At 47.8% G+C, this 27,565-nt stretch overlaps 1 protein-coding gene across 1 annotated transcript in view; it reads left to right on the top strand.

Annotated features, from left to right (window-relative positions):
* Window positions 1-27,565, top strand: part of LMTK2 (lemur tyrosine kinase 2) — a 71,256-nt gene that overhangs the window by 29,466 nt on the left and 14,225 nt on the right. The window contains exons 4-9 of the mRNA XM_068969152.1: window positions 1,148-1,221; window positions 1,639-1,757; window positions 5,784-5,871; window positions 15,453-15,589; window positions 22,445-22,529; window positions 23,475-23,596. Coding sequence (XP_068825253.1) covers window positions 1,148-1,221; window positions 1,639-1,757; window positions 5,784-5,871; window positions 15,453-15,589; window positions 22,445-22,529; window positions 23,475-23,596 — 625 coding nt within the window. The remainder of the gene's footprint in view (window positions 1-1,147; window positions 1,222-1,638; window positions 1,758-5,783; window positions 5,872-15,452; window positions 15,590-22,444; window positions 22,530-23,474; window positions 23,597-27,565) is intronic.

Raw genomic sequence — 27,565 nt, forward strand, 5'->3', positions numbered from 1 at the left:
CGTAATAATAGCTTTTTAAAAAGAGCTCCTTTCCCCCCACCCCAGTTTCCACTGAGCTTTTTCGCTGAAGCTTTAGCTGGTTTATTGTTGCCTCTGTTGTTTTCTGCCCCAGGTGGCAGCGCCTTGTCCACCTGGCTTTCGTTGTTTTGAGGCACATGAAGCCTCCCCTTCCTGACAGAGCCCAGTTCAGTGGAAGAAGGGGTGCCCCTACAGCAGGCCTTCAGGGAAGCCCCGGTCAGGTCAAGAGAAACACAGTTCCTGGGGAAGGAGGGCACTCTGCTCCCTCTGGGACCAGCACTCACTCTGGCACATGGCTTGTTTTTAAGATGTGCTATGAGGGAGGTGGGATGTAGGTGAATGAAAGGCCACAAAGAAATTCTCCCTTTTTCAGTGGCCTTTCTCCTGGTTCCCTTTGATTGGTCTAAACCTTCACCTTCTTCCAGAGTTCTGATGAGGTGGAGTTTGTGACAAGAGTTTCAGTGTTTCCAGAGAGGAACAGTCTAGAGATCCCTACTCCCCACCCCACCCCCAGCCCCCGTAAAAGTAAAGACTGAGTAAAGGCCAGTGAGTGGTGGTGACTGGTGTTACAGTAGGGCTGTTGATGGGAGTGTTTGGTGCTGGAGCTGAGAGTCAGGGCAGGATGCTTTTTCACAAATGCTGTCAGTTGTAGCCATTTCTGCTTTATAATTCTGTTGACTTGTGTTTCGGCTCTGACGGCCTGTGTTGCGGGCGTGGGCTCTTCTCTCGTTGCCGCAAGTGGGGCCTCTCTCTGGCTGCAGCGCTGGAGCTTCTCATGGCTGCGGCGTCTCCTGGTGCAGAGCATAGGCCCTGGGGTGTGCGGGCTGGGAGGGCTCAGGGGCTGCAGCTCCAGGGCCCTGGGGCACAGGCTCGGTAGCTGTGGCCCATGGACTTAGTCGCCCCGCAGCATGTGGGATCTTCCCAGATCGGGGATTGAGCCTGTGTCTCTTGCACTGGCAGGCAGATTCTTTACCGCTGAGCCATCGGAGAAGCCCTGAAGTATTCATTTCTATCTTTATTATCACAAACATTAAGTTTATATTAGCATTTATACTTCATAGGTTATATACTTATTATGTCTTTTCGTTAAATACTTATCTTTACTTCTTAAATGTTCTTTTTCCTACAGAAGGTTTGAAGTCCCAAGTTGCCCGCCACAGTCTGAACTACATACAGGAAATTGGGAATGGCTGGTTTGGAAAGGTAAAGTCTGCTCACCTTCATTTTTTCCCTCCTGTTACACTGTTAGAATGCAGAGCTGCTTAAGTCTTAGTATGCGTGACACTGCACATCTCTCCACACACTGTGGCATCAATTGAATTTCTCCATTGGTCCCTGAAACCATGTGGGAGTGTGAGTGTCAGCACTTCTGGGTGTGTGAGTTTCCCCAAGAAGGCCTTTGTTTTTTTATCAGAGCCTTTTCTAATTGTTGGCATAAGAGTGATGAGGACAGAAGAGAGATGGGAATTTTAGAAGCTTTTTATCCTCCTCCAATTATTTGTTTTTCCTCCTTCCCCCACTTCCCCTTATGACACTTAAAGCACGTTTTAATGGGTAGATAGCATGGTCTTAATGAAAACTGTCGTGAAGAACTGTTCCGTTCCTCATCTTTGGCTTTAGGTGCTCCTTGGAGAGATCTACACAGGCACCAGTGTAGCGAGAGTAATCGTGAAGGAGTTAAAAGCAAGCGCAAGCCCGAAGGAACAAGACACTTTTTTGAAAAATGGAGAACCATACTAGTAAGTAAACCATAGCATATGTTTTTTAAATGTGGTCTGTTGAAAATCAGGTGTGTAAAACCACTTTGAGATTTCTGGTTGTAAAATACACAGTTTAAATAAGATCCAGAGTCTCATAGCACAAGACCCAATATGTCCAGGTTTCAATCGAAATTACTCATCTTTCCAAGAAAAACTCAGCACAAGTAAGAATAGGCAGCAGATGGTGGGAATGTGAATTAGTGCCATCACTATGGAAAATGGTATGGAGATTCCTCCGAAAACTGAAAATAGTGATCCAGCCGTCTCACCCCTGGGGGCATATCCGGACAAAACTGTAATTCAGAAAGGTGCATGTACCCCAACACTTTCACAGCAGCACTGTTTGCAGTAGACACAGGAACAACCTAAGTGTTCGTAGCAGATGAATGGATAAAGAAGAAGGGGGTATGTACAGTATACTCAGCTGTAAAAAAGAGTGAAATAATGCCATTTGCAGCAAGTCAGACAGAGAAAGACAGATACCATGTGATAGCACTTAATGTGGAATTTAAACTATGACGCAAATGAACGTATCTACAAAACAGAAAGACTCTCGGGCAGAGAATGGAAGTGCAGTTGCCACGTGGGAGGGGGACTGAGGGAAGGCCGGGCTGGGAGTTTGGGATTAGCAGATGCACAATATTGTATAGAGAACAGGTAAGCATCCAGGTCGGCCTGTTACAGCACAGGGACCTATGTTCAATATCCTGAGGTAGATCATAACGGAAAAGAATATGAAAAAGCGTGTGTATCTGTAAAACGGAATCATTTTGATGTATAGCAAAAATTAACACAACATTGAAAATCGACTATACTTCAATAAAACAAATACACAAAGACAACAAATACCAACACCAAGATGAAAGCGATGTTTGGCTTATCTGACAAGGATTTTAAAGGAGCCATTGTAAAAATACTTCTGTTCAGTTCAGTTCAGCTGCTCAGTCGTGTCTGACTCTTTGCGACCCCATGAATCGCAGCACGCCAGGCCTCCCTGTCCATCACCATCTCCTGGAGTTCACTCAGACTCACGTCCGTCGAGTCCGTGATGCCATTCAGCCATCTTATCCTGGGTCGTCCCCTTCTCCTCCTGCCCCCAGTTCCTCCCAGCATCAGAGTCTTTTTCAATGAGTCAACTCTTCACATGAGGTGTCCAAAGTACTGGAGCTTCAGCTTTAGCATCATTCCTTCCGAAGAAATCCCAGGGTTGATCTCCTTCAGAATGGACTGGTTGGATCTCCTTGCAGTCCAAGGGACCCTCGAGAGTCTTCAGCACCACAGTTCAAACGCATCAATTCTTCAGCGCTCAGCCTTCTTCACAGTCCAACTCTCACATCCATACATGACCACAGGAAAAACCATAGCCTTGAGTGCCCTTAAATGAAAACATGCAGAGTCTCAGCAGGGATATAGACAACGTCAGAAGACCTGAATGGACCCTTCAGAACTGAAAAAAATAGTAATCAAAATAAAAACTCAATGGATGAGTTCAGCTGCAGAATGGAGAAGACGAAGGAGAAACATCAGTGAAGCTGAAGATAAATATTTACCGCCCAATTCATGCAGCAAAAAGAAAATGTTAAAAAAATGAAAAATGCCTCAAGGACTTGGGGGCTTGAACAAAAGATCATGACAACCCAGATTGAAAGGAGATAGAAGACGGCTTAAAAAGATGTTTGAAGAAGTATTCACCGAAAATTATTCCACATTTTGCAAAGACAAACCTACAGATTCAAGAAATGGAGCAAATCTCAAATATGATAAACCCAAAGAAATGTGTGCCAACACACATCATAGTCAAACGTCTGAAAACAAAAGACACGAAGTCTCAAAAGCAGGGACAGGGAAGCACCATCTTACCTGTGGGGTCGGATTACATGAGAAAAGAGGAGTCTCAAACCAATAATCTCAGCTCATACGTCAAGGGACCAGAAAAACAGGAGCAAAATGAACTCCATGCAAGCAGGAGTGGATATTAAAGAAAAGAGCAGAAACAGAACGACGGCAGATAAAAATCAGTGAAACACGAAGCTGGCTCTTCGGAAAGACAGAAAAAGCGGAAAACCTCGAACAACACTGGCAGAGAACAGGAGAGCGAGAACACACAGATTCCTAACACCAGGAACGAGACAGACCCTGGCAGGACGCGACCAACGGTTCTAGTGTATATGTTTACAGCTTAGGTGAAATGCACCAGTTACTCAAAAAGCACAGACCGTCACAGCTCTCTCAGTATGAAATAGGTTATTGGAATAGAGTTATTAAAGAAATGGAGTTTGAAACCTAAAAAGGCTCCAAAAGAATCTCTGGGGTTAGATTGACCAGAGAATTCTTCAGAGTAGGTGAAGATGGTACAGTCACTGTAGACTAGTTAGACGCTTTGTTAAAACACTAAACATACACTGAACCACCATATGTATTAGTCACAGTTCTCCAGAGAAACACGAGCCAGTAGGATCTGGAGAGAGAGAGAGGGATGGATAGGTGGGTAGGTGGGTAGATGGAGGTAGGTAGGTAGATAGATGAACGGATAGGTAGGTAGGTGATTTATTTGAAGGAAATGGCTCATGCAGTTACAGAGTCTGGCAAGTGCGCAGGGCGGGGCCAGCAGGCTGGAGACACGGAGCAGAGCCGCTGTTACAGTTCAAGCGTGGAGGCCGTCTGCTCACAGTATTCCTTCTCACTGGGGGAGGCTGGTGTTTGTTCTGTTAAGGTCTTCACCTGATTGGACGAGGCCCACCCACATTATGGAGCACCGTCTGCTTTTACTGAAAGTCCACTGATTTAATGATGATCTCGTCCCCAAACGCCCTCACAGAAGTGTCCAGAATAACATTTGACCAAATATCTGTGCACTGTGGCCCAGCCAAGTTGACACAAAATTAACTGTCACATCCTATAATCTAGCTGTTGTACTCCTGGCCATTTATCTCAGAGAACTTACAGAGAACTTACTACAAAATCTCTTGCATGATTGTTTATAGGAGCTTTATTTATAATAGCATCAAACTGGGAAAACTAAAATCCCTAGGTGACTGGTTTGGACAAACTGGTCCATCCAACCCATGGAATTCTGCTCAGTGGTAAATGAGAGGGGACCCCTGATGCAGGCAGCAACTTAGGTAATCCTAAAGGCATTATGTTGCGTGAAAAAATCAACCTCAGGAGGCCACACACTGTGTGATTTCATTTACATAATCTTCTCACAATGAGACGTGGGGAAGGAGACCAGATTAGTGGGTGCCAGGGCCGAGGGACGGCTGGTGGTGGTTGTCGGGGTGTGACCGTGGAGGGCGGCACAGAGAGCTCCTTGGTGGGGGGCAGTTGTGTATTTCCGCTGTGTAGTGGTTGCATGAATCTACACACTTGGCAACAGGACCCGGGTGCACACAGCACACTGCTCCCAAGCGCCAGCGCCCTGGTTTCAGGGTTGCACTGGGTTAGGTGCCACCAGGAAGGAAAACTGGCTGAAGGGAGCCTGGGCTCTCTACTGTCTTTGCAACTTACTCTTATTTCACTATTGTCTTCAAAATAAAGACTTTTTTAAAAAAGAAAAACCATTTTGGCATATCTTTTTTTTCTTTTAGCTTTGTTTTAGACAACGTATTTTTCAAAAATGTTTGCATATACAATGATTTATAAAAACAGTATATGAACTAGATAGCTTAAGAAGTAACCGGGTTACTTAACGTGTAGGTTGAAATGCTTATTGAATGTAGTCGTTTTAAATGCTGCTTCAAACTGATAGCTATAAAGTTAAATTACCAGAGTTAAAAGATTCTAATGATAGAAGTTGTTTTAATTTGTGAAAATATTCACCTGCTTGCCTTTGAATTATTTAATCAATACATAACTTAGAATGCATCTGTTAAATGTAATCTTCTGGTGCACTTTTCAGTTGATCGTATTTAAATCGTTAAGAATGTTCAATTTGGGGTTACTGTTTGAACAGTTTTACTGGCCTGCTCCCTCATGAACACTGCTGTGACTTTTATTTTTTACTAGTATCCTTCAGCATCCAAATGTCCTCCAGTGTGTCGGACAGTGTGTAGAAGCAATCCCCTATCTTCTGGTGTTCGAGTTCTGTGACCTGGTAAGTTTCTAGTACAAGTTCAAGGTCACGTATTTCAGTTTTTACCAAAGTGTTTCTGGCAGATTGAAATGCTGGATGAGGGACGGCTTTCAATTCTATTCCAAAGAAACATGATTAACAAACTGTCTATATTCGCTTTCAGTGGATTATATTGCAGTAAACCCTTCCCCTCCCTTGCCCCCCGCCTCAGTGCCTGAGCAAAGGTGGTCCTCGTCAGCTCGGGGTCAGATGCAGCTCTCTTCCTGGCTACGTTCATCTCCACTCCAGGGTCAGCGTTTTATTCGATTGTAGCTGCTGCAGGAAATGTTTATTCTGGTGATCAGTACATATGTCTGTGTGGACCGTTTGGGTCAAGTTTGTGAGGCTGTTCAAATCTCCTATTTCCTTCTCATTTGTGGAGACGGGGCAAGAGCAGAGGGAGCCTGGGTCAGTTTTCTGCTAGGTAGTGAGAGGCATATTAGAATCTTCTGATTACGTATTTTCCTTATTTTTTTCTTACAGTTCTAGTTATTCTGTTCCGTACATTTTGATACCTGCTGCGTCAGGGATACAAATTTAGAATAGATACAACTTCCTGTAATTTGAAACTTTTATTATTATGAAGGGACTCTCTTTAACATTAAAAGCGTTACTGAGGATGGTCTTTTTAACAACATTAACGTAGCTCTGCCAGCTTTCTTTCGGTTTAGAATTTGCCTGGTTTAGGTCTGCCAATCCGCTGGTTGACATCTCTTGTAACTAGCTTATTGTTAGGATTTTATTAATCTGTCAGTCTTGGTCACTTAAAGTGGAACAGGTTGTCCATTTGTGTTTATTGTACCTGCTGTGATGTTTAGAATGTTACCTGCCTATTTTTTATTGTTTTTCCTACCTGTTTCAACTTTTATTATTTGCTCTTTTTCTAGCCTTGGTTTGGATTCTTAAGTTTTTCTGTTTTAGTTTTCCCCATCTCCTATTGTAGACACTGTTTCTGGTGTATGGTTACACCAGAAGTCGCAACATGCACCTTTAGGTAACAAAGTTTAAAATTAATGGACTTAACTCTTCTCTGGAGACACCTCCTAGAGCTCTCTCTCCTTGTAAGGAAACCAGAGTTAATCTCACTGCTCTCTGTGCCCCCACCCCCACTGGCTTCTCCCGTCATGGAGGCTGCTTCCTGATGGAACACTTACTTGCTGCAGAAAGGCAGCTCCCTGCTCTCACAGGACTCAAAGAGAAAACTGGTCATTGTCCTCTGGGTCTCCTGCTTAGAGGGGGCAGACATGTGACAACTGCCACTTAGCCGGATTATTTCATAAAGGTGTGAGAGCAGGGAGGAAGGAGTTCCCAGGCATGTTTCTGACAGTTTTATTGCACAGTTGATTTTGGGTATCTCATTGTTATCAGAGGTACAATATGCATGATCCTTGGTTATTATTGAATAGAATATGAAAATAACTCCTTTTAACCTAGCTCTGGATGGCCAGTGTGACAGGTGGCCCAGCCTGTGGAGAAAGTACACCAAAGATGCATTTTCACGTGATGAGACAGGTCTGCTTGTCAAAGTTCTGCTTTTGTGAGACATTTAATGGGTCTTTTTGGGGTCCCTAATTGGCTCCTGATGCTGATTATAAACAGCAATGGGAGCACTCTCCGTGAGCGAGCATAAGAGAAATAAATGGGAGTCACCATCTTCCTGAAATGGCACATTTGCAGGCTAATCGAGGTGGCTTAGAAAACCAGCTCATGTGCTTTGGCATTTTCTTATTCTTCACCCTGTCTGTGCATTCCTCAAAGTCTTCCTGGGCAGTGGTGTTGTTTTTCCTGGAGTAGTAAAAGCTTGATGTTTTCTTCCGAATGGGTTCAGGTGATGAGTTTAGTTCCATGTCTAGGTACATATTCAGATAGTTGAGCACAGAGTCTCACTTTCATGCCCGTGTTCATAGCAGCATTATTGATAGTAGCCACGAGGCCGAAGCAGCCCAGGGATCCATCAGTGGATGAACAGAAGGAAAATTGGGTCTGTCCATGAACTGGAATATTACTCAGCCATAGAAAGGAAGGAAATTCTGATACCTGCTGCCATATGGATGAACCTTGAGGACATTACGCTCAGTGAAATAAGCGAGGTCACAAACCACACGTACTGCAGGAGTCCCCTTGCATGGGGTTCCCAGAGCGGCCCCTCTGGGGTGAGGTGGCAGGGTGGGTGCCAGGGGCTGGGGGAGTTGCTGTTGAGCAGAGAGCAGAGTCTGAGTTTGGGAAGATGCAGAGAGTCCTGAGGGTGCATGGGGGTGAGGGCTGCACGACCGTGTGGATGGACTTAATGCCGCGCAAGTGGACACTGAGAAGTGCTTGAGGGGGTAGCCTTGTGTGACATGGTTTTCGTCACACACACAAAAGACATTGGTGATTAGTTCCCGTTATGTGAGGGGCTCTACCAGTGTGACCTACACCCGGCAGAGGCTGGGGTGCCCGGGGAAAGTCTGTCAGTCAGGACTCAGAATGACCAGTCTCGTGTTAAGGAGAGGCCGTTAACCTAGGGAGCCCCCCACCTTGCCCCCGGTGGGGTCACATCTATCTCTGAAGGCAGTTCCCTGCTCATCACCTCTGGACCCTAGTACATGTCAGAGAGACCAGCTTCCCAGCAGCAGGGGCTGGGCCTGACCGGGGGCATTGTGTTCAAGGTCTTGGGCTCAGCATGCTCAGAGGCTGGGTGACAGAAATGCTCAGCTCACATCGGCCCCGTGAGCCCTGGAGATGCCTGCCTGCCTGGACTGCAGGGATGTCCCCAGAGCACCCCGAAGCCCGGCTTCCCCTGAATCTTGCTCCCAGCCTGGGTGCCCCAGGACCCTCCCAGAAAGAGGCCGGCCTGAGCAGAGGCACGCCATCCGAGGCAGAGGCACCCTCTGGCCAGGGTCCAGAGGACAGAGGCTGCCGGCCCAGGCTCGGAAGCGAGTAGCCGCGGCCACCGTGACATGGGCCACTGTCTTCACAGGCTCTCAGCAGGTCAGAAGCTGGCGAGGGCACGCTGGCCCCTTGCGTTGTCACCAGGCGGGGAGCATGCTCAGAGATACCATCTCTCGAGGAGAAAGGAGAGCATGTTTTCGTACTTACTTAGGTCATTCCTCGCGAGATGGAATTACCGGTCTCTTTTTGAAAAACACTTTCTCTTAGAATTTTTATGAAAGCAAATAAAAAAGTCTGCAGGGTTTGGTAGCTGGCCCGCAGCCACTGACGTGTCCTGCCGAGGGTGGGTGCAGTGCTCGTGGGCGGAGGGCTCAGCACAGGGCGCCGTGTGGAACGTATGGCCGCGGGGGCTGTGGCGCGCCCCGTGTGTGTCTGTGGGTGGGCAGGAGAGTGGGGTCAGGATCACTCACTCAGCAAAAGTGTGTGAGCACCTGTTGGGAACCGAGGGCTGTGCCCCACGCTCTGGGGAGCATGGCGAGCCACCCCCGTCCTGCCTTTTCTGCCTGGAGGGCCAGGCAGGCCTGCCTTTACGCGCTCGTCCTGCCACCTGCTTGTGGGTCTCCCTGGAAAGGGAGACCTCATGAAACCTCATGAAGCCTCAGTGTAGGCATCTGTAAAATAGGGGTGATCCTGCCTCTCCCAGGGACTGCCCAACCATGAGATGGTGAATATGAATCTCCGGGCACATAGTGTGCTCAGGAAATGGTAGTTAACGTTTATTCATTTTTCTTATTTTCTCAAGTTGATTGTAATTTAAAGGTTTGGGTAGTTCTGTGTAGGAGTTCTAAGTAGGCTCATTGGGGTAGGCTTCACAAAGAAGGTGGTATTTGGTTTGAATGTGGATGGGCGGGTGGATGGACTCTGCTCAGCAAGAAAGGGTCTCAAGGACACGTGAGCCAGGCAGGGGAGCTTGATGGTTTGCATGTGTGGGGTTGGGGGGGCCTGGGGACCGGTGGGCGAGAGCACCACGATTGGGGAGGCAGGTTGGTGTTTGCTGGGAGGGATCGGTTGGAAGGGAGTCGAGCAGAGACCAACCACTGGGAGGTCAGACTGCAGGCCGAGGTGATGGAAGGAAGCAGGTTCCGCTCCGCTCCGTCTTGCTTCCAGTGAGAATCAGCAGTTCTGCCTCCGTCCCCAGACCCTGAAGCAGAGATGCAGAGATGAGAGTCTTTCCTTGGCCAGGGAGCGTTTTTGGCATCTGGGTAGACTTCCACGTGCCTCTGTGGCCGGCTGGCTCCAGCAGCTCAGGAGAGGCTCCGGGGCTGACGGAAGCATGGCCCTGCCCGCTCGGGCGTGGTGGGGAGACGGACTCCAACGGCGCTGGGCCTCGAGCTGGGCACCGAGTCTTCCGAGCAGGTGCCGCAACTTTGTTTTACGGATGAGAAGACTGCTGCGAGGGAGGAACAGGGCTCTGCCAGCCACGCCCAGGACCACGCTTTCTCTTGGCCGCCTCCTTGTCTGAGTCACGTGTTTGCCGTGGCGAAGTGGGGATTTTAACTGATAGCTTAATTTTATTCTACCTACTTTTGTATCCGGTGGGGTTAATGCCTGTACATTTGTGTTCCATCAGTGGGAAGCCTCCCTGAATTGGCCTTTTGTTCAGAAATGGCATGTCTTGTTCACGAATGAACTTGTGAAGTAAGCCCACACACGGGGACCCTTCCAGACATACGGAGATGAGTGATGTGCCCTGCGCCTCAGGAGTGTGAGGAGAAGAGAGGGGGCGTGGGCTTACGGTGGAGCAGAGGGGACACGTGGACAGTGTCCCCAGCTCAGAGCCCGCAGAGGGGACACGTGCCAAGCGACGACACGGCATGATCAGGCTTGGCGGTGGGGCGATGTGGGCGGCTGCTGGGGGGGTGCCATATTCCCAGGGCCCAGCCAGTGGCCCCTCCTGGACAGAGCACTCAGGGCAGCCGCTGCTGGGGTTTGAGAGGGTCCTCCCAGCATGTGACTGCTGCCCTGGGCCCCGTGGCCCAGGCTCCCTCTGACTGTAGGTCCAGGACTTGGTGATGGGTGGTGGTGGGCGTCCCGGGACAGAGCAGACTCCAGCATGAGGACTCTGGTTTTGGCTCAATGCCCTGGGGAAACGGAGATGCCAGTTCCTGAGACAGAGCAGATCTTGGAGCTTTGCATTGTGTGCGTTGGGTTGGAGATGCCTTTCGGGCATCCTGGGAAGGGTGTCGAGTGAGCAGCTGACAGATGAGCCTGGGGCTCAGGGGTGGGGGTGGAGGTCTGAGCCAGAGAAGCGTGTGAGAGATGATGTTCAGTGCCCATGGCATGATACGCCCACCCGGGAACAGGTGTTGCGGCGAGGAGGGACGAGGACCATGGACAGAGCCCTGCGTGTGCCGGCGCCTGCTGACCAGGGAGAGGGAGGAGGTTCCGCACAGGGGCCTGGAGAGGAGCGACCGGGGAGCTCGGAAGGAGGAGGCCGGTAGGGAAGGAAGGAGCGGGCCCTCACTGGGTTCTGCTGGTGACCGCTGACCTTGCGTCTGGCAGAAGTGGCCGGGGATAGCTGATGGGAGCAGCTGGAGCCAAGCCTGTTGGGGGGTGGGGGGCAGGCCAGCCGGCAGGCCCACAGCCCTGTGTCCGTAAGAGGGAGGTGGGATGGGCTCAGGAGCCGGGTATGCAGGCAGAGGGGCACGGACAGATTCTTTGAGCAGAGATGGGATGGGCTCAGGGAGGGTAATTCGTGATGGGAGGAGGTGCTGTGGGGGTGTGGGCGTGGACAGGTGGGTCTTGAGTGCTGGCGAGGGCAAGAGGCGCAGTCCGTGTGAGGAGTGAGAACCCTTGGGCTGGCAGTTCCCAGGGCCTCCCGCCTGGTGCAGAGGTTTGATTTCCTCAGTGGATGCTGAGCAGGTGGCTGTCGATGCCATTCCTTCATCCTTTCAGTCAAATTTTTGTTTAAAAACAAAGTTTTCTCCCAAATCCTTCTGTTAAACGTATGAGCAATTGTAATTTCTAATCCATTTGCTTGTTGGGTGGGGTTTTACGCCGTGTTGAAGTGAATTCATGGTTCTCCGTGTCCGGAGGAAAGCTGGACCAAGCACTCGGGGCAGCCGGTGTTGGGGTTGGGGAAGGTCTTCCGAGGAAGCATCTGAAGGTCCACGTGCCTCAGCGCAGAGGGGGCCAAGCTACCGCTCTGCTGTCTGAGGTCTCAGTACCAGCGCTTTGCTGCCATCTAGCGTCCTAAGGTTTTATTGAGTTTTTTACGGAAGGGCATTAGGGAGGATGTAAGAAATACTTAAAACTTGGATAAAGGGAACTTTGTATTGTTTCAGAATACATTGCTGTTCTCAGTGTTTCTCTTTTTAAGTAATGCTGCTGCTGCTGCTAAGTCACTTCAGTCGTGTCCAACTCTGTGTGACCCCATAGACGGCAGCCCATCAGGCTCCTCTGTCCCTGGGATTCTCCAGGCAAGAACACTGGAGTGGGTTGCCATTTCCTTCTCCAATGCATGAAAGTGAAAAGTGAAAGTGAAGTCGCTCAGTCGTGTCTGACCCTTAGCGACCCCGTGGACTGCAGGCCTCCAGGCTCCTCCGTCCATGGGACTCTCCAGGCAGGAGTGCTGGAGTGGGTGCCATTGCGGGCAAAGTAATAATCCCAGTGGGCTCACTCAGCATCATTAAAGCGTAAGCCAGATGCCTACACTTCACAGCTTCATCCGTTCTGGATAGAATGGATCCATTTTTAGTAGTTATAGAAACATCTTTGCTGTAGTTGAAGATCTTACGCTGATTTTTCTTTAGCATGGTGGTGCCAGGAGAGCGCTGGGGTTCTTTCTAGAACATAGAAGTAGCCCTGGGCCCCTCCCAGCCCGTCGCACGTCTTGTCCGGGAGAAGCTGATCTGCTCCTCAGGAACCGCTGATGTTGACTCCGCAGGTTAGAGACGTGTTTGCCCGGGCCGTGCTTACCCTCCCCCCCTCCTCCCCACCCCAGTGCAGGTGGGGAGAGACTGAGTTTTTGCCAAGCTGGAAACCTTCAGAGCTGAAGCAAAATCTCTTTCTGTTTATTATACTTTATCTCCTGGTGAAATTTGGGGAGTGCCTATTGTGAAGAGAAGATAACTTAAGAACAGTGAGTGGTAAGGAATATACTTTAGGTAACCTTGAAAAACAGCTACACCCACTCTGCCGTTCCTGCCTTCATGGCCAAAATCACTCGGGAAGTGTTTGCTGTTGGCCAGCGGCTCCTGTTTGCTTTGAGAATCGGCCAAACGCAGAACAGCATAGTCCTCCTTTTGTGGTGTGAGGGTAGTTTTTCCCTTAGATGGACATTGAAGGAAGGGGGTTAGACAGATGCCTTTTAAGTTGTCATTTCACTGGTAAGGTGAATAAACTTCAGCTCTCTGTTCTCATATTTCGTTTCCGTGTGGGCTACCTTATGAAAATCCCATGAGCCTGTAGGCCCCATGCTTTCTGCTGGAGTTTTTCTGGGCTAATTTAATTGTCACCCATAGTGAAGTGAACTTGCTCAGTCATGTCTGACTCTTTGCGACCCCACAGACTGTAGCCTACCAGGCTCCTCCCTCCATGGGATTCTCCAGGCAGGAGTCCTGGAGTGGGTTGCCATTTCCTTCTCCAGGGGATCTTCCCAACCCAGGGATTAAACCCAGGTCTCCCACATTCCAGGCAGACGCTTTTAACCTCTGAGCCACCAGGGAAGCCCTTATTCCCACCACTTCTGCACTGGACAGAGCCTAGCCTGGGTGAAGGTGGGTTGGGGTGGTGAGGAGAATGTATTTTTCTTAACGGGGAAAAAAACGTGTTTCTGGTCTGGAGCAGCTTGTAGTTGTGCGGGGTGCAGAAGGGGAAAGGCTGTGTTTGCAGAGAAGCGGGAGCGCGGCGCTGGGGGTGAGCACCCAGCCCGGTCCAGGGCGGCAGCTCCCATGGCAGAGCAGCTCGCTGAGTCGGGAAGAGTCCTAGAGAGCGTGTGGTCGGCTCTAGTTGGCTTGACGTTCATTCTTGTAAAATAACTGATTTGCTCTGCATACTAATTGGATTCACTCACCAAACAGAATTTTCTTGGCAGGTAAACCGAAGAGTGGATGTGCAGGCCCATTGTTTGTTAACTCTGTGACCTTGGGCAAAGTTCTCACCCTCCCTAAGCCTCTTCCACGTCCGGAAAGTGGTTCGAATTGTGAGAGTTATTTGCGGTAACAGGTGCAGAAACTCCCAGCACAGTGCTTGGCTCCTGCTTGAAAGCCCAGATGGTAACAGTTATTGACACCAGTGTTGCTGTTATTCAGTCGCCACGTCGTGTCCGACTCTCTGCAACCCCACGGACTGAAGCACGCCAGGCCTCCCGTCCCTCACCCTCTACCAGAGTTTGCCCAAGTTCATGTCCGTTGAATCGGTGATGCCGTCCAACCATCTCATCCTCTGTCACCCTCTTCTCTTTCTGCCTTCAGTCTTTCCCAGCCACGAGAACCCCATGACACCAACATTATCGTCCATATAAAGATCATTGAAACTGGGAATGAAAGCAAATTCAGTTCTTGGTGTGGACTTGACGTTGCCTTGGAACACATAGTGTTGAGTGTGGGCAAAGGCAGCAGAGGAAGGCTGTTCTCAAGTCTGATTTGAGAGGTTTGATCAGTTTGCTGTCTTCTGTAGCCGTCGTTAGGAAGGTAGTCGATTCTTTTAATCGGTCAAGGAATTTTCTTCCTCGGGCATCTTTTTTGACTCACATTAAAAAAAAATGAAAACTTTTGACTTGCTTTTTCTAAATTTTATTAACTGATTATATATAAAGCTTTACCTTGGAATTATATTACATCAATAAATACTTAATCATGTGGTAAGCAGAACATGGAAGATTGTCTCAAAGGTGTATTTCCCCAAAGAGATACACGGTAAATTCCCCAGGACATACCACCTTGAGAGTCAGGAAATAGAAACCGAGAAAGGTGTGTGTGTATTGTGGGGGGCGGAGTGGGGGTTCCTTCACGAGTACCCGGGACATTGAAACACCTGTGTGCTGGGGTCTAGGTGTGAATTTGTTCAATTTCCTGTCCTTTGAACAGACTTAATTAGAGTCACATCATGAATGTTTTTGAAGTGGCCTTAGTGTTCTTTTTTACAGGGGCTGTGGGGGAGCCGGCAAAGAATTGAAGCCATTACCGGCACTCGAAAATGCTTTTTCTTCCTTTTCCATCCATTTTTCTTTCCTTCCTTCCCTCTGTGTTGTTCCTGAAAGCTACTGTGATGTGACCTCCCCTGGAATCCTTGAAGGTGGTGTGAATGGCCCCTCTTGTTTACTCTCCATCATCTTCTTTCAGTGACCTGGAAATTTCTGTACATCTACACTAAATGTGAATTGTGTCAGTGTAAAATTATCTTTAATTTATTATTATTATTTTTTAGCCATTGTTATCCATGTGTTTCTATAACAAAGGTAAACTGATGTTGAATTTAGAATGATCCTAAAAGAAGAGGGACATTTTCTCAAGCTTTGAAGTATTTGGTTGGAATTGCTGTTTTTGTAATTTTAAATGTGTTCAGTAAGATTCTTAATTAAGCTCAAATCTGAGTAATTTCTAAGAAGTCACATCAGCATCTCTGTCAGCTGAGATGCCCGTCTGTCTCCCCGGTCCTCTCTGGAAACTGACCTGGGCTGGTTCCCACAGGGCGACCTGAAGGCTTACCTGCGTGGTGGCGAGCCGGAGCCGGCGCGGGGGGACGCGCAGACCATGCTGCTGCAGAGGCTGGCGTGCGAGATCGCAGCGGGGCTGGCGGCCATGCACAAGCGGCACTTCCTGCACAGGTGGGTCCCTCCGCTCGCACGCCTCCCCCACCGCCACCCCCAAACGTGGCACCGGCTCTGCCGGAAGCCCAAGGAGGACCAGCTGTGGGTGTGAACTTTTGATTTATAAACAAGATGTCCCCTCCTGCCCAGGGTCAGAACAAGGGTCGAGCTGGGCTCCGTCTAAACCAGCACCAGGGAACAGAGTGCCTGAATACAGCATGAGGCCGAGAGGGTATTGCCAGAATCTCCAAGCACTCGAAAAGGTGTGATGCTCAGAGTCGAGACCGAGCAGTTCCGGTCTGCCTTCCAGACCCCTGCCTCAGCATCCCCCTCGCGTCAGCCTCAGGCTCCACCTCCACCCGCTGGGTGCCATTGTCACATTGTGGCCCTCTCCGGTTCTGGAGGAGGGCTCTGAGGGTCTGACGTCATCTTCTGATAGAAGGTCCCAGTGTCGGCCTCTGGTCGGCACTCCGAGAGGCCACTGTGAGTGGTCGGGGGTACTGGGGTTGGTGTGAGCAGCCCTGGGGTCGGGGTAATGCATCTCTCCAGACCTTTTTGGTCCCACTTGAACAGCCACAGCTCTCAGAGCACGTCGTATTTTGTTCAGATCATCCACATAATTGTTTTAATTAGGATGGCAAAGGGCTTTGAGTCCTGAGATGATGATTCTTTAAACTCAGAAAGAGACTCCTGCTTGTTCTCCAGGCTTTTCAGCTCTGATTTGTGTTTGAAATGTTTTCTCAGGTCTCTGGACAAATTGGGCAGAGTGTGTGTGTGTGTGTGTGTGTGTGTGTGTGTGTGTGCGCGCGCGTGCGTGCGCACGCGCGTGTGCACGTATGCATGCATGCTCAGTCATGTCTGACTCTTGCGTGCTAAGTGTGTGTATATGCATGTGTGCGTGCATGCATGTACACTCAGTCATGTCCGACCACCGCACCCCCCCCTCCCCCCGACCCCAGGCTCCTCCATCTGAATACTGAAGTGGGTTGCCATTTCCTCGTCCAGGGGATTTTTCTGACCCAGAGATTGAACCCGTGTCTCCTGAGTCTCCTGCATTGTCAGGCGGGTTCTTTACCACTGAGCTGTCTCTTTAGTTGACTTTAATTAAATCATTTTACTCTTAACAACCGAAAGACCTGAAAAGGAATACATGTGTGTACTGACGTGGGGACACAGGTTGCACAGGTTGTGTATTTTATATACACACATATATAAAATGTTTTTAAAATACGACACCATTAAAAAGAGAAAATGCTTACATCTGCGGAGGTTTGTGTGAGTCTGTGTGTGTGTGTGTGTGTGTGAACAGATATGGAAAAATACCTATCACATTCTCAACATTACTTCAGGGTAGGAAGAAGGAAAATTAACTCTCTTATTACATATCTATCTTGTTTGATTTGCACAGTGAGCAGATCATTCTGATAAGGTGCTTTTTAAGAGACCTGAAAGAATTATGAATTTCTTCAGGCCGAAGGCAGAAACCCATACACAAAACTTCAAAATATAAAGATCTATTTGTTTTATAATGGAAAAACCTTATATTTTGTTTTTCTCCAGCATATTTATATTGTTACTCTTTTATAAAACACAAGTGATTATTACCTAAATACTTGGTGTAGGAATTTTTAGATTTTGGAGAATGGAGCATTTTCAGAGAAGATCACATCAGAATCAGCAACATGAAGTTATCAAAGACAACTGGAAATTGTTTAAAGCCCAAGTTGGTTTCTATGATTATATTTTAAAAATTGGCTAAGTAAATGTTACCTTCCTGTGAGTTTCTTTAGGTTAAAGTTTTACTTACTTTAGAATCTAGTTTCAAACAAATGAAGATGATAAATTAACTCACATGATTTGGATGTAATTCAGGTACATAAACTCAAGGTAAAGAAAATTCCTGAAACCATTGACAGCTGTTTCATTTTATTGTAAAAAGTAGCCACGTTTTATGTAGTTTTGTGTGCTTTGTTTTTTTGGTGGTAGCGCACCACAGTAGCATTTTATAAAGCTGAAGCAGAGTTGACTTGCAGTGCCGTGTTCCAGATGTGCCGCAGAGTGGCTCAGTGACATACATGCTTTCCGATTATTTGTCATCCTGGGTTGTTATAAGATACTGAGTAGCATGGTTTTAAGCTGGACTTTGGAATATTTATTTGTTGACTCAAAGTTGAACTTTCTATGTTGGTTGGAGATAGAACTTCCCACGCATCGAACTGGAAGCTGATCTAGTAAGGCGCTCCCAGTTAATTTTTATTTGTACTTATTGTCTAACAGGAGACCTAAGCCTGGGTCTTGGGCAGGCTGCATTTCTGTAGTCAGAGACGTGACGGCCGCGAAGGCCACGTAAACAGCAGGCGCTGCCAGTGTGTCATGCTCTGCACCTTCCTGACCTGCTGGCCAAGCGCCTGGGACTTCCTGTGCCCGGCCTGTCAGTCTTCCTGGAGGAGCAGGAAGAAGCCACCAGGCCACTGTGATGAGTAAGGGCACAGGGCATCCAGCGGGCGGCGTGGGCGTGTCTCTTGTAGCTGGAGACCCACGTGACCGTGGCCTTAAGTTGTACCCAGGTAGCACTGTGCATGAAAGGACCTCCTGAGGGACGTCCCTGGCAGTCCAGTGGTCAGGACGCAGCGCTTCCACTGCAGGGGTGCAGGTGCGATTCCTGGTTGGGAAACTAGGATCCCACATGCTGTGTGGTGCAGCCAAAACAACACACAAGCTCTCTTTAGGATTTTCCCAGTTTAAAGTTAAAAGTCACTTTCTGCTGAGAAACACTGAGGTTAGTAAGTCCTCCAGCCCTCAGAGTGTGGGTGTCCAGTGTTACAGGAGCCCAGCATCTGTAGAACCCAGTTGATGGCGAAGGTGTGTGTGAGAGGGTCAGGGAGTGCTGGCCATAGGCCCGGGTTGTAGGCCTTGTCTGTGCTGTGTCGCGGAAGAGAAGCGTGGTGCAGGCGGACCTGATGAGCAGGGGCGAAAGCTGTCGGGACGCTGAATGAGCCCAGTTGCCTCTTTGTGCTGCGTCTGAATCCCCTGGCCTCGCTCTGCCGCTGCCTCTGAGAGCTGCAGCCACCTTCCAGTGGGAAGCGGCAGTCTCTTCACAGCCCACATGGGGGTTCGTTTTTACGCCGTGGTGGCTGCTGGTGGCAGGTTGGTACAGTGAGCTGAAGCTATTAAGTGGCCTCTCCTTCCTTAATCCTCTGAGCCTGTTTCTTCCCTGAAACCGGGTAATCTTGCCCTGAAGCGCTTTTGTCAGGATTACATAAGATAATGTGGGCTGCGCCCTGGAAGAGTATTCAGTAATGTTAGGTTGCTCTTTTGATCAGGAATTCGGTCGGGTTCCTGGGAGAGCCTTGGTGGGTAATATGTTAATTAAATAGAGGACAGAGTGGTTTTGAAAACAGCTGCAGCCCCGCTGAGCTGTTTTTACAAGACCGATCTCCTGGAGGTGGGCAAGCTCTCGCGGCAGTGGGAGCTGAGAACAAGCCCTGTTTCCTTGTGAATCGAGGCGGGAGACTGTTTGGAACACTCCTCCCGTGTACCTGCCGCTTTGCTCACCTGGCGGGGTCCCTGCAGTCCCCACTGAGGCCACCGCGCGTGTTACTGCCTAGGGGGGCGGAGCCCAAGCCCTGAGGGCCAGGTCAGTTGGCAGCTTTGCCACTAGACCTGTTTTTCAACTTGAAGGAAGAATATACTGGGTATGTTTGTATTTCCTGACCCAAACCAGCCATTGACGTCAAGAGTTACCTCCGCTGTTAAAAAGTTACACCTTTACGTTCTCCTGTTCTCTAGCTTGGTACATTATTGGGCCTTGGAGAATATGTATGTTTTACTACTTTTGAGTTGAATTATATCATTTTGAATTTGGACACACTTTGATGTTTTGAATGTTTTGATGTTTAAAAACTGTATCCTTATAAAAACCTAATGAGTTAACCCTTACAGGTTAGCGCACACCCCCTCATTTTTTTCCTTTTTCTTTTTTGCCAAGGAGAACGAGGCTCTGGTGTGCTGACTGACGCGCCAGAGTCGCGCACTCATGAGTGGTGGAGCCGAGACTAGATCGCCGGCCTTTGACTTTGTGCAGTAATTTTGCACTGTCCTCCAGGGACCAGGATGTTTGGGGTGGGGTAGAGGGCAAGTTGAGAGGAAATTCGCTTGGTCACACCATCGTTTTCTTACTCAGTACCCCCAGTGTTCAGGTAACAAGAGGTGTTTCCTCCTCCCTCTCTCTCTTTCTCTCTCTGAGACTGTAAGTCGAATTGTAGAAGTTTCACAGTGTTGTGTACAGAGGGTCCCAGGTCCTTTGCACATATATCTTTTCATCTTTTACCTGCTTCTTGTTCCCCGTGTCTGTAGACCTGCAGGGACCGTGTGTGAGGAGAAAGGTGTGGAGGGAGGCGGCCGGCGGCCTTGGAGTGGCTCGAGTGGCTGGAGTGGAAGGTGCCAGGGCTCACCCGGCCTCAGATGACCTGCATGCTCCCGGGCAGGGGCGCTGGCACCCAGATCTTCATTCTGCTCCCAGGACAGAGGTGTTGGGAAGGTTGAGGAGGGCCTGTCTGCAGGGGCCTTAGCAGTGCTAGCTGGTGGTGCCCAGAGCCTCGGGCAGGACCCGCAGTACCATGCGTGTGCTGCTCGCAGTCCAGGGGCCAGGCAGCTGAGAGCCCCACACGCTGCTGCCCGCACATGGCCGCCCATCCTTCCTCCTCATCTCCAGAACCCAGGGGCCACCTCTCTCCTTGTGATGGGAGGTTTCTACAGCACACCTCGTTCTACCACGCTTCGCAGACACTGCGGGTTTGCTGGCCGCCCCCCCCTCCCCACCCCCCACAGATCAGAAGTCTGCAGCAGCCCTCGTCAGGCAGGTCTGGCGGTACATCTCTCCAGCAGCGTGTGCTCGCTTCCTGTCTCTGTCCCGTCGGGTGGCTCTCATGGTATTTCACACCTTGTCGTTGTTGTTTGTTACGATGATCTGTGATCAGTGATCTTCAGTGTTACTACTGTAATTATTTTGACATTTTTAAGCGATGAAGTATTTTTAATTAAGGTTTATACATAGCATTTTTTTTTTGTTTGTGTGTTTGCTTTTGGACACGTAATAGACTACAGTGTAAGGTAAACATCACCTTTTTATGCACTTGGAAACCTAACAATTCAGAGACTTGCTTTATCATGAGCGTCGCTTTATTGTGGTGGTCTGGGACACTGATCCCCCCATGTGCTCGCATTTTGTCTGTGACATTAGAGGTGTCCCGAGGTTTTCCCCAGACACTCCACAGGCCTGGTGGAGTGCCGTGAAAACACTGCTTGTAAAGATGGTGTACAGAGGGATTGACTGCATCTGACTGGTTTGGATACATCTAACTGCTTTCTTATCTTGGACTTCAAACTTTTATCACTTAAAAAATGCCAGAAAAATTACAGTAGTAACACTGAAGGTCAGTGATCACAGATCATCATCACAATCGTAACAACAGTGACAACGTATGACATACTGTGAGCTACCGCGGTGTGACACAGAGACGGGATGTCTGCTGAGATCAGCACGAGGTCAGCGCACGGACGGCAGTGCGCTCTGACTGGTAATGGGTTGTCATTGATGGTTATTGATGGTGAGAGACAGAAATACTGACCCTGGCAGAGTCACTTCAGTTCCTTGCACCTCCGTTTCCTTTTCTGTAAATGGGGAACATTCTGGTACCCACCTGGGAGGCCTGTTGTGAAGATGAAATGAGTTAATACGTATCAGGTGCTTGGAGAAACACCTGTGTGTAAAGTGCTTTCTGAACATTAGCCCTGATAGTATGATGGGATCAGTGGTGGTGTGCACTAGGCTGTCCCTGGATTCCATCAGCGTTAGCTCTCGTGTCCTTATCCATGTTGTTTGTTCTATTTCAGACACATGAGCTTTGGAAATGAAAATCACTGAAAATAAGAATTTGATAGTTTTTTTACTTTTGGCCATATAAAGGCAAACGTTTTAAATTTTGGACTATGGAAATTCAGTTTCTGAGAAATTTTATTTAAGATTTAAAACTGTAAGTTAGGTTTTCAATTCTATTTTAGTTCAGTGGCTTTTTCATTCATATGCCAATTGATAATTTAAAAATTCCAAGGGTTAAAGCTAAAATCAAAAAAATGTAATCTGCTGTCTCTATGGGAAGATTTTTTAGAGAAAGTAGTTTTTTACTTTCCAAGTTAGGTAGTTTTTAAAACTAATTTGTTCTTAAATAAACTGAGTAAATTGTTTTAAGTCAGTCTTGAAAATATGCTCTTTGCCTCCCTTTTGGAGAGGTAGAGTTTGGAAAAGAAGAGAGTGAATTGGGGGCTAAATCATTTATAATGCTTGTATATCTTTGAAAAAGGAGTTAAAACAAACATTTTTAATAATGTAGATTATTTTAGTATGCTTGAAGTTGTAACTTTATTCTTTACTTGCAGTTAAGAGACCACTACTAGACTATTACTCAGGTAATGTAAGCTATTTAAAATAAATTCAGACAAATTAGCCAGTTTAGAATTCTTCCGTGGTAACTCTAAAAATACCAGGAAATGAGCCATAAGTCTGGTATCAATGCAGAACAAGATACAGATATATTTAGAATTTAACCTGTTAGCAGTCAGAGTGATTTACCCAAAAAAAACCCAAAAAACAAAAAAAAACCTGATCATCTCTATTCTTTAAGTAATTAGGAATGTGGCGTTGCCTTTTTCTATGAAAAAGATTTTTAAAACATGAATTATTTATCAGAGAACTCAAGACACTCACCACCCTGATTTCCCAAGAAAGCCATTTCCCGCAGTGGCTCCACGTCGTGTCATCCTGGGTGTTGGTCCGCCTTGTTCTCATGTCCGCTTCACTCTTTCTGTTTGCAGTGACTTAGCCCTGCGAAACTGCTTTCTCACCTCGGACTTAAATGTGAAAGTGGGTGATTATGGAATAGGATTCAGCAGGTACAAGGTGAGCCAGAAGTTTAAGGGTTCTCTCCTGATCTAATGTAATGCTCATGAAGTGGTCATATCACAGAATGCCATGCCTGTTGGGAAAGGGAGGGTAAATAATTATTGCTGCTATATAATAAAATATACACATCATAGATAAATATTTCTGTTACATGTTTGGTAAAATTTCAGCTCAAATCAGTAAGCTTGGGATTTGAGTTTTTCAGCTCTGTCATGAATATATCCCCTAAAGAAAATAAGTAAAGTACCTGTGAAATTTTTATTTGTGTGTGTTTGCTTAGCCCAGCTGAGTAAGGTAGCTTACTATGGGGCAAAAATACATATATATATTCATGCAAATATAGGTCTGTCCTTAGTCTCCATAGTAGCTCCAGTATCTTGAGCACTTGCTGTGTGCCACCTGGGCACTATGAAGGACTTGCCCGCATGATCACATGTAATCCTCACCGTAAAGGGAAGGCTGGCGCATCTTCCTGGTCTTATGGGTCAGGAATAAGGCTCAGCATGTTTGCTGCTTGCCCAAGAGGCACAGAGCTGGTAGGTGGTTGAATGTTGATTCAACCAGTCTGTCCAATTCGAGAGCCTGCGCTCTTACTCATTAACCACCCTGTTCTGCTCAGGGATACAGCCCAGCATAGTTTACGAGATATTTTGCTCAGAGTCCGCGTTCTGTACATCAGACACAGCGTACCTTCCTTTTCCAGGAAGGGAGACTGAGCAGGCATTCATGGTTCAGAGACCAGCTCATGAGGCCCAGGAGGCTGATTCAGAGAAACCCTCCACCCACCCTCTGCCCAGAAACTCTGTCTCTGTGTCCATTTTTTTTTCTGACTTGTGTTCTTGGGTAGAGTATGTGTTTTCTGAGAATGACCTAGGATTAAGTTACTGAGCTCACTAGAAGTGTTAGAGAATTCAAAATTCTGTGTGCTTTCTTACAAAACAGGAGGATTATATTGAGACAGATGATAAAAAATTTTTCCCTCTTCGGTGGACTGCTCCAGAATTAGTAACCAGCTTTCAAGACAGACTGCTAACTGCAGATCAAACTAAATATAGTAATATCTGGTATGTATCGATTTACCATTCGATTAGGCTTTTGTTATTAACAAAGTCCTAACTTCTTTCTTCTCAAGTACTTTCATAAGGGAAAGTATAACAATTGAATGAGATGTAGGAATACCAGCGACTGATGATGCGAAAGACAGTTTATTGACATCACAGCCGTGATCCTAGTCTTTGCAATGATGCAATAACTTTTACCCATTCAACAGTAATAATCTCCATAAAAGCAGGAACCAAGGCTATTTTCTTTGCCTACTGTAGGGCCTTGTTTATAGTCGATGTTTAATAAATATTAATTGAGTGAATGAAAAAACTGAAAGAAGTCTGGACCGTTAGATAGCACTGAGATATAGCACAGTTTAATGGAAGTTGAAAAAAGATGTGTGTAAGAGGTCTTTGACTGACAGTTTCTGTTACAGTGTTCTAAATTTATATCTACTCTTATTTGTTGGTGCTGTTGTCCTGCTTTTTCTATTTTCTGTTTTTTGCTTCTTAGCTTCTTATGGATTTTTTTTTTCTTTTCCTCGTAGTTTGGGAGCTGTGTACTCTATTGCTACGATTGTATTGGCTACCCTAGAAATAACATGTATACTTAACTTAGAGTAACAGTAGTTCTGACTTTGGCCCCTTTCTGAGCAATACAAGGACCCCAGGGTATTTTAACATGCTTTAAATTTACACCATACACGCACACACACGCAATTATGTTCATCCTTGTGAGGTATCTTTTTTTTCTCTTGTCCCCACAAGATGTTGTTATTTTTCTTAACGTCAGTGTTTGGTTAGGTTTATCCATGTAATCAGATCACTTTGCCTTATTTTTTTTTTTTTAATTTCCCCCAAATCTCAGACCTTCTATTGGGGCTCACTCTCCTTCTGTCTGAAGTATGTCCTTCAGAATTTCCTGTGGTGCAGTCTCACTGGTAACAGACTCGCAGGTCTTTTTCTATAGGTCTGAGCATACCTCTGTTTTGTCCACATCCTTGAAGTGTATTTTTTTGCTTGATGACAGTTATTTTCTCTCTGTGTATTGAAGACCTCACTCCACTGTCTTCTGGCTTCCATGGTTGGTCTTGAGAAGTCAGCTGTACGTCTCCCTGAGCTCTTTGAAGGTAACATGACTTTTTTCTGTGGCTGCTTTCAAACTCTTCTCTTGGTCTTTTTTTTTTTTTTTTGTGGTTTCACTGTAATATCTACAGGTGTGGACTTTTTTGTTTTTCTGCTTGGCATGTCATATCTTCGGTGGGTGTTCTCAGCCCTTATCCTCCCAATAACTGCCTCAACCCCATTTTTTCTCCTTTTGGAAGTCTGATCAGACATGCGTCACGACCTCTTGGTTTGTCTTTTCTCTCTTATTCTCTCCTTTCTGTATTCCATCTCTTCAGCTCCCTGTGCCACACTCTAGATCATTTTTCAGACCTGGGCTGTAGCTGCTAATTCTTGGTCTTTTTAAAATTCTTTCTTCCCCTGTGTCTATTCCTCTATTAAATCTCTCTACTGAATTTTATAGTTCAGTTAATTGGCTTTTCTGTTTTAGGAGGTCTATTTGATTTTTTAAAAAACTGTCCCAGAGTGTTTTAAAGTTCGGTTGTGATCGGCATCCGATAATTCCTGTATCTGAGGTCTTCGTGGATTTGATCTTCCTGGCTCTTGATGGTGCCTTGTGTCCTCGGGGCCTTCTTGTGGTGAGGATCCTGGGAGCCTGGACTGGAGGGCATGCCCTCAGCGGGGGCACCCGTGCTTTTGTCAGCTCTCTGTGTGTCCTGGCTCATCAGGGGCGACAGCAGCCCAGGGCTTTCTGTACTCAGCCTGAGGTCTTTGGGGCGCTCGGATGGTGTGAGCTTGGGCTGCGGATCCCAATAAGGCCAGCTCTGTGGTCACAGCTTCTTTGGGACTGTCCGCCCCCCACCCCTGCCGCAGGCACACACACACCCTTGTACTCAACACACATGTACACACACACTCACAGTCACACACATGCACTCATTCACAGGGCCTCGGTGCCAAGCCAGCTTGCCCCCCAGACTGCTGGGGGGAGGGTTTGTCCCTACCATGGTGAGGACGTCTCTGTGAGGCCCCCTGTTGGGCAGGGCCAGGGCTTGGGCCTGTGCACCGTCGAGCCTTGCTCACCATAGACGCAGGCATGCAGGCCCTGTGCTCCGGCAGGCGCCACGGTCAGACGCGGTGTGGCGCTCCTCTTTGTTCTCTGAGCTCCAGATTCTGTCCAGTGAGTTCCCTGCCAGCTTCTCTGTTGTTCAGTATGTTTCATAAGAAGTTGCTTTTCATGCATCGTCCATATTGTTACTGTTCTCAGTGGGGTGATTGACCTGAAGACTTAGCCTGCGTTCCCAGAGACAGAGCCTGCCCCTTGTTTCTCATGGGGTGAGAAGCCCTGGCGGCAGGGCTGGCAGTGGCATCAGCTTCTGCCCGAGGCAAGGACCACACTGCCCTTTGCTGGGGGTGAACCTGAGGGTCTTGGTTCCATGAGTTTGGTGGAAGAGGGGAGAAGAGCTACAGGACATTTTTCCTCCCAGAAGAAAGCAGGCTGCTGGTCCTTAGGGAGACGGGGAATGGTGGGCAGTGGCTGATACCACTTTTCCTGAGGAGACTGGGCAGAAAGATGAGGGAATAGGGAGCCACAGGATGGGCCTTGAAGAGGGGGATACGTCTCATCTTCCTTGGTGGTCTGCGTGAGGAGACGCACGAGGGATGCTGGAGAGAGGTGTTAGGAGTGGGGAGCTGAGAAAGCCCAGGCCTCGTGTTCTCTGAAGAGCAGGGGAAGGGCTGAGGAGAGGGCTGGTTCAGGAACAGGCCTTATGAGGAGAGAGAAAGGGCCTTAGGGGTCTGGAGAAGCTGAGGTCGGCAGAGGTACTCGCCCAGGATCAGATCAGGTGCTGAAAACACTCACTGTGCCCCAGTCAGAGGCTGCCTTTGGAGTCTTTCGCATTTCATACAAACTTTTTATTTTCCTTAATTGAATAAGTTGGTAATTCGCTAAAGTCATTGACAGTGTCTTAAACTTCTTTTATCCAAGATAGCCCTCTGCACCTAGCAGTTCTGTGCCAAGGGCACATCTCCCTTCTTGAACTGGACTAGAGATTCGGGTTCTTTTATTTCCTTGATAGAAATGCCCTCTCCACCTAGATACTGAATATGTTGATTTACTGACTGATTTGTGAGATGAGCGTAAAGAGAATTTAACTCATAAGTTATATTGTACTCTGCAGTGTCAAATAATAGATTGATGTATTCAAATACAGCTTATTATTCTGGTGGGTATCGGCCATCGTCATGTGACTCATCAGTAGCTGCGTCTGACAGGAGTCACAGTCACATGAGAGCTTTTTAAGCCTGCAGCCATCCCTGCATCTGCCAGCTAAGGGTCCTCGGGGGTGGGCGATCAGTACCAGCGTCCAGGGGACACAGTCGATCAGCCAGGTCTAGGAGCCACTGCAGAAAATAGCTTGTAACACACGATGGGAGGGGGAGTGGTGGGAAGGAACATGGAGACCACGTAGAGGACGTATCCCCCCGACCCACCAGCAAAGGCCATTTCCGAGGGGACAGGGTGGGGCAGGTACAGAGAAGGTGATCCCTTGCCTGTGGGGACAGCACCCGCAGGCAGTGAGTGACCCGGGCGGGTGGCCTCTCCCACCAAGCAGTGAAGTCATCCTTCCTGATAGCAGAGAGCCCTGAATACTCAGAATAACTGCAATAGGAGACACACAGGTCAACAGGGAAGACTTGGTCACGTTGGAAGTTCCACTGCTTACTACTGTTGTGAATGGGATTTCACCCCCCCCCCACCAAAACCCTCAGAATTCCAGGTGTTTACCCTGTATCTAGCCATGTTGCTGACCCTTCCAAGGCCCTTGTGATGATCCTCATGATTCCTTGAGTTTTAAAGGTGACAGTCATTTGAATGCTTCCCTGTGATTACTCCCTCTAGCTCCATCTAACTTTTTTTTTTAC

This window comes from Capricornis sumatraensis, chromosome 3, assembly GCF_032405125.1.
Source record: "Capricornis sumatraensis isolate serow.1 chromosome 3, serow.2, whole genome shotgun sequence".
Classification (NCBI taxonomy): Eukaryota; Metazoa; Chordata; class Mammalia; order Artiodactyla; family Bovidae; genus Capricornis; species Capricornis sumatraensis.